The sequence below is a fragment of the Perognathus longimembris genome, chromosome 13 (genome assembly GCF_023159225.1).
Source record: "Perognathus longimembris pacificus isolate PPM17 chromosome 13, ASM2315922v1, whole genome shotgun sequence".
NCBI lineage: Eukaryota > Metazoa > Chordata > Mammalia > Rodentia > Heteromyidae > Perognathus > Perognathus longimembris.
Genome location: NC_063173.1, coordinates 25181502 through 25188840, shown reverse-complemented (window position 1 = coordinate 25188840; position 7339 = coordinate 25181502). Strand labels below are relative to the sequence as shown.

Sequence of the window (7339 nt, the reverse complement as noted above, 5' to 3'; positions counted from 1 at the left end):
TTCTTGTACTGTTTCTTCATTATATTCTTTTCATTCCTCTTTGTGCAAGCCTTCCCAATTTGAACTTCCAGAGGCATGAAGCATCTAAGGCTTCCCTATATATATTAGAAAGTGGGAGGATTTAAGGAAGCACTAAGTTCTTTATTGAAAAACAAGAACTGAACTGAGCATGGGTAGATAAGGTTCAGTTGCTTTATTTTTTTTGTTTTGTTTTTCTGTTGTTTGGTTGGTTTATTATAGCAGAGTTATGGATTTGACTTATACTATTGTATATGCTATTCAATAGCATAAACATGTTAAATCTGCCCAATTAATTGCTTAATTCTGCTCCAAAAGGTGCTGATGTAAAGACATAGCCAAAAAAAAATGGTTCAAGTTCCTGAAGTTGATGTTGTCTTCTAAAATCTAGTAGTTACACGAACTATTCATAAATGGTTTCAAACATTCTTTTAATTTGAAATAAATATTGGGGTTGCAACAATGTCCAACTGAGACTTGCCTCACATGTTTCTAGACTTTACATTGCTCCAAGTAAGAATGAAAATTAATAGTAGTTTACAAAACTAAAGGATATACATGTATTACCTGAATCAAAGACTAACTTGTGAACAGGTCAATAACAAATATCTCCAGCTATCTATATTAAAAAAAAAACAGAAAATTTTATTTTCAGAGTGTTTATGTCTTCAAGAACATCACAGTCCAAAAGTTCTGATGATTTAAGGAAATATTGACTCATTCTCTTACAAGTAACTTAACTACATGCAGAAATGCTTTAAACATAGTACAGATTATGATTTCCACAGGGATATACAGAGAAAATAAAAGGAAATCTGAATGACTGCTATGTATAAGACACTTGTTAACAGGGTTTTGTGGTGTATAGGACAATTGTATCTACTGATGTGAAATTAAAACAAGACAGTGCTCAGTAAGAAAATATTAGAAAAGGTAACAGAGCTATGTTTATATAGACTGCTAGAGAAATTAATTCCACATTCACAGTAATGCTATCTCTGAGAAATCCAGAAAAACTGAGAAAAGTGCATTCATTTGAATACACTAAGGAATTACTGATACTTCAGAGAAATGGACTTAGACCAGGGCAGATAACTGTCAGTTGTGGTACAACCATATTCATTCACAAAACCACACCTAAAGACCAAAGGAAAAGTTGTTTATCATTGCTCCACTCTACTTCCTGACATCTCTAGGGTCCCCTGAGAAAGGCTGCCCCACATTCATTGTCTTCAGGAGTGTCCTGCAGAGCCCTCTGCAGAACCTGTTTAAGGGTTTGCCTCTGCCGTTGGCGAAAGCAGCCAACAAAGAAGTAAATGATGGGGTTAGCACTGCTATTAACAGTGGTTAGTAAAATAAAAAGCCTAAGAAGGTAACAGGGGTAGTCAAAGACATCACTAGTAATCTCATATACCAGGAAGTAGTGGATGCCATAGGGCAGGCCACAGAAGATGAAGACCAGCACTGTGAGCAGGACGGTCACATACAACCTGGTCAGTGACATCCGTCCAGAACCACAGAACATCCTTACAGTCAGAGCCAGGCTGGACCCTGTGAGAACCACAAATAAAAACAGCAAGTATCCAGCATTAAGAAGTGGAAGTAATCTACACCAGTTCAAATAATCATCGATAATTATGATGGTACAGTAAAACGTTTTCAGAAAAGGAAATGGAAAGGACGGTGCCCAGACCAGCACACACATGAAGGATGATGCATGTCTTGGGCGGTGGCATCGGTACCAGATGGGACACAGGACAGACAGGCAGCGCTCCAGGCTAATAATGCTGAGGAAGCTAAGGCCTGCGGTATAAGAATAGAAAAACACAAAGTTGAAGACATAAATGAGATGGAATTCATTTCTCCCAAGGAAAAAGCTAATGAGTACTTGCAAAGCTATAATAAAAGTAAAGCAGAGATAAAGGAAGTCAGCCACAGCCAGGTTTAGAATGTAAACTGAGATGGCATTTCTGCTCATTCGGACACCAAGGAGCCAGATCACAGCTGCATTTCCTGCCAGTCCAACCACAGCAACGATGACATTTAACCACCCGAGAATTTTGCTCTCCATATCACAAGCGGTTTTATAGGTGTAGTTAGAGTAATATGTTTCTGTCACTTCTGTCATCAAGGCTGGTGTGGTTGGTTCCATGCTCAGAATCATTCCATCGGTGCCCCTGGAAGCAAAAACTAAGCTTAAAAACTCTTATGAAATTTCTACTTCTCAGCTCTACTCTGCAGCTTGGTAATCATTATTTTCATTATAAAGAAGGAGAAAATAGAGTACCTCAGAGTTTAAGTAATAAGTCAAGAGTTGACAATTTCTGGAGAATAAAAGCAAATGCACTACTTATCATCAGTACAGCCTGCCCTCTACATTAAAACCTTTAAATATAACACAAATATACTATTATGCAAACACCCCACTCTGAGGGCTGTAGTTCCAGCTCTACTCCAGGCCAGTAATTTTCTCTCATATGTAGAAATTTAGAGAGACACCAAGATCACCATGCCAGCTTTGTGTGAGGTCCATGTACTCACAACTTACTCATTGAGTGAATGCATGATACACAGCTTTTCCATGTCACATTTTATGAATTAAATGAAAATAGGCTAAAAACCACTAGAAGAGACCCATAAAATGTGACAGAAAAAACTCATTCATACTAAATCATTTTGAACAAACTCAGGGTATAATCAGTAGTATTTATGTGTGTTCAATCACCTGGTGTTGATCACTGACAGGTTTTTGAAGGACAACATATAGTTTTGTTAGTGTCTGAAACAATTAGATGATAGATGGGTGTATCTTTTAGAGGGGTGATGACTGGAATACTCTGAATGTGCATTATAAACCTATTTCACACCATCTCCCAAGTCTTTAATGGATTGTTCTCTGTGATGAGAGGAATCAGTAAAGGGAAGTAGGAGAAGTGCAGGTTGCAAAATGTCAAGAGAAATGCTTATTCAGAATTCAGAAAAAGGATCAGCTATCAATGGGGTCAATCATTCCAGTAGATTGATATTGATTCTCAAGCAGGCATTGACCTTTTCATTCCATTAAATATTCTAAGGGATAAAAACTGTTTTCTTCACTTTACCATAGGTAGAACTAGAATATGAGTAATGAATCCAGCTTCTCTCAAAGCATGGATGTGAAACCAGCAGGGCTGCCTCAGGTCTGCCCTTTTACCACTTCTTTGAATATAACTACCAATGATTCCAAGTACACCGCAAGTAGATAATGAAAAAACACAGGAGAAATTCCCAAGTTGTAGCCAATGTGCTCATCAAATTTATGAATGAAACAAAATTAGGAATAGTTAGAAAATGTGTCTAAAGCCAGAGGCCATCAAGTGGAACAAGGGGCTTGTAGGGAATGAGTTGGCCATGAACTCTGGTAGATAGATGAATTTTTCTCATTTTTAGTGTCTTGAACTAGAAAAAGAGAAGTTTTACTGATCCTATACAAGGCAACTCACCGTTGGAATCTCTATTTAGTATTTAATTTATTTATCTTTCTCACCAAATGTGAAGTTCTGTAAAGAACAAATCATCTATGTTTTTATAACTGCCACTCCTCTACATTGAGCATTTTTTAATAGACCATGCATTTTCATATTTCAACCCACACTTGGAGAAACTCCATCTAAAGCACACAAGAAAATTTTATCTGGGATTACATCATTAAAAACAGGCTCCATACCATCTCCGGGTTGATTGGTACCCTGTGTGTTGCTTTCTTTCTGTTCTCTGCCCAGGTTCTTATTTCTCAGAAGTTCCCCATATGTTTTCTTATGACTACAGAACCTGAGAGAATATCAGGGGTTCTCAAGTCTACTGGAGTACCCCACAACCCATCTTTTCTTCTGCACCTTGTCATTTTTTAATATTTAAATTATATTATTGATTTAATTTTATATTATACCTTTATTTTTATAGCTGGTAAGCAGAATGACACAGCCACTTCAAGGTCACACGATAAGTAGAGGAGTATGCTCTTTATTCACATCTTTTTCTTACCTAGTCTGGTATGTCGATATGACTGACGTCATGTTCACCATGTAATGTTGATCAACATCCTTTGTGATTTTGGGAGTGGGAATTTCGTGGTCCTTGTTTTATATGTGGCAGAGCATCCAGACTGCACCTTATAAACCTTTAGAGAAGCTCCTTATGGAAGTAGTCCTGTATGGAAGTAGTCATCCGTGTTTTCTAATAAGTAAGTAATACATTTTGCATTTGTCAGATATATTCCAGTTTACAAGTACTTTTTGTAAATATGGTGAACACTCTATAGAAGTGACAAAATAAATATCAGATTCAAACCAGAAACAATACTGTGATGGAGATGAGATGAGAAACAGTTCCATGTTATATAGGTCTCAGGTAGTAAGAAATCAGAAAAGATGTAAAGACTATTCTCCTGTTCCATGAACAACTTGTTTCTAAACTTTCCTGTTATCTTTGGCTTCCCAAGAGTGTGGATTTTATAGAATTCTTTCCCTTCTGTGTGTTTCAGTGGGGTCAATGGACAGCCCTGTTAGCACAATGAAGGACAGAGGGAGATAATTTTTTTTTTTAATTTTCACCTTTGGGGCTGGGAATATGGCCTAGTGGCGAGAGTGCTTGCCTGATATATATGAAGCCCTGGGTTCCATTCCCCAGAACGACATATATAGAAAATGGCCAGAAGTGCTAGCCTTGAGCAAAGAGAAGCCAGGGACAGTGCTCAGGCCCTGAGTCCAAGGCCCAGGACTGACAAAAAAAAAAAAAAAAAAGACCATCCCTAAATTTCCATCTTTTATCTCGCTTTTACTAACCTGTGATTTGGTGTCAGATGTGTTTCTAAAACTGCTTGGTCATCAAGTTCTCCTATGACAGAGAGAACTGGGTCTACACTTTCTTTCTGGCAATAAGTCCTTCCTTTACACCCTAAAGCTGACCACAGAAATGCTGCTTCACCTTTTTGTTCTCTCAGTACATTGACCACCGTTTTCCTATTTTCCCCTGAATCCTACCCTACATGACAGAGAATCACCTCCTGAAGGCCTCCCCAATCATTAGAAATGAAACCATCAATTTCTTTTATCTCATGATCCATAAGAACTATATTTTGAGAAGCAATGAAACATGTATATGATTTCAGATCTGGGAAAGAATATATACATCCATATTTCCCTTTAAGTGAACATTAGGAATCAGCATTCTCTTCAATGTAACAGATCTAAATGGAAATGAAAGGGCAAATTAGAGCCTTTAATTATGACATCAGGAAAATCTGGCTCACATCATCTTAAATTTCCGGAGTAGGAGAGACCAGCATTCAATTTTCAGAAGGAACCTTGTGCTTCTTCTTCTTCCCATAATCTCCTGAATAAAGCACCTCATCTTAGAAACACAAGGTAAGAATGAGAGCAAATATTGTAACTAGGTATCTGTATGTAACTGAAATAAGTCCTTACCTTTCTTTCAGTTTCCTGTTCTGAGTTGCAGATACAATATGTTCTGGAGAGAAAAAGCCTTATTCAGGATGAGCAATAATGGTCCACTTCTTTGTTCTGAAATTCAAGAGATGACAAGCTGACGGAAAACTTGTGATGAAGTGATAAGACTGCAGACTACCCATGTGATTTTCTGTGCATGTACTGCAAGCAAATCAGAGATCAGAGGCAAGTGAGTCATGATCATTCACTGAGATGATTCTTGGCATCTGTCCTATTTTCACATCCATATCTTCCTCCTTTATGCCCTTTCATTTACTCCACCTTCCTTTAAGTGATTGTTGTTCTGGTTTTTAATATACAACTTCAACCTTAGGTAGAAATATCAAGCCATTCTAGCTTGCATTTGGGTCCTTAGAACTCAGTATTAAAGTGTATCATTGGCCTTTGCCATCCAAAGTACATCCTGGCCTCACTCTACTTGCTGTTTTAGTGTTCGTCATAACAGAAAGACATTCATTAGTCTTGTTTTATTCCAAACGACAGAGAAATGTTTACAAGTTGTTAGGCTCCCTATATTCCAGTCTTCACATATTGCTACTTCCGATTCTTACTTACTTGCATTTAACTTTGATAATTTTCCTTTCCTTCCTTGTTCCCTTCATTTCTTCCTTCTTTAATTTCTTCCTTCCTGTTCACTACCTCTGTTTACAAACAACTGCCTAGAAACAAGCATTTCATCTCCTATTCTATATTACAGAACATCTTATGTTTCTGTTCCATGTGCTCAAATCTATTAAGGAATTCAACCTGTACATCATGACAGTATAGGGTTGAAATGTATTTCAGGGATATAGCACTAGACTGGCCTCTGTATTTCTATGGATTCTGCACAACAGAAATGAAAGCTTCAAGCCTAGTACAAATATCAATCATACATATATCATATATATATATATATATAATTTAAAGTTGACGTTTTCTTTTGAGCAGGTTCTAGGGCTTGAATGCATAGCCTCAGCAATGTCCTTGGGCTTTAATCTCAAGACTAATGTTCTACCACTTTATCCAGAGCTCCATTTCCAGGTTTTTTTTTTTTTAATGGTTAGCTGAAGTTAGGAATGTCATGGCCTTTTCTGTGTGGATTGGTGTTGAACTGTGATCCTAGGTCTTAGCCTCCTGAATAAATAGGGCTACAGGTATGTGGCAGTGCTACCCAAACTACAGTTAATATTTAAAATTTTCATTATTAAGTAAACTTAAAAGAAGTTGAAGTGAAGAACTTCATGGGTTGATAATTTCCTCAAGATACTACTCTGCCCTGTAGAGGTCTCACTGCTATTGAACCTTGATGCTTAAGATCTCCTTTTTAGATGGAGCACAACCTTGCGATCTCTTGTTCTGAGGCTTAACTGACAAATATGACAGCATACATTAGTGAGCCATGTTTCTAACAAGATACTCTGAACAGAATATGTAGTGATATTCTCATACTATCTCTCATCATGTGATAGACACACCTCAATTGAGCCCCTTCCTTGCAAATGATTTTGGTTTGTGAATTTCATTTTGCCACCTGACCAGCAATAACAACAATGTGTGCCTTTTCTGATTGAACATATAAACTCGAAAAAGGAAAAAAAATTATGGGAATGTAAACTTGTTCAACCACTCTGGAAAACAGGATGGAAGTTTCTGGACTGAAACCAAGCTATATATGGACTTAAGCCCCATCTCCATGCATCCATGAGTCTCTCCCTTTTATCTGCTACCTTCCTGTAAACTATTTTTTTTTTCTGGAGTCTTAAGTTTCCATCTCTGAGCCTAGGGAGCAGTAAGGTTAAGCAAATCAAGTTTGATTTGGAGGTTTTATAACT

At 37.4% G+C, this 7339-nt stretch overlaps 1 protein-coding gene across 1 annotated transcript; it reads right to left on the bottom strand.

Annotated features, from left to right (window-relative positions):
- Nucleotides 1-1210: 1210 nt before the first annotated feature.
- Nucleotides 1211-4073, bottom strand: LOC125362448 (mas-related G-protein coupled receptor member A-like). Its single transcript, XM_048361294.1, has 2 exons — nt 4042-4073; nt 1211-2195 (listed from the first exon to the last, which is right to left on the bottom strand). Exons 1-2 carry the CDS (start codon nt 4071-4073, stop codon nt 1211-1213), a joined length of 1017 nt encoding a protein of 338 aa, XP_048217251.1.
- Nucleotides 4074-7339: the final 3266 nt, after the last annotated feature.

Coding starts and splice junctions, on each gene's coding strand:
- LOC125362448 (XM_048361294.1), bottom strand. CDS start 4,073: ATGACGTCAGTCATATCGACATACCAGACTAG. Junction 2,196..4,041: donor ATATCGACATACCAGACTAG/GTAAGAAAAAGA, acceptor TTTTGCTTCCAG/GGGCACCGATGGAATGATTC.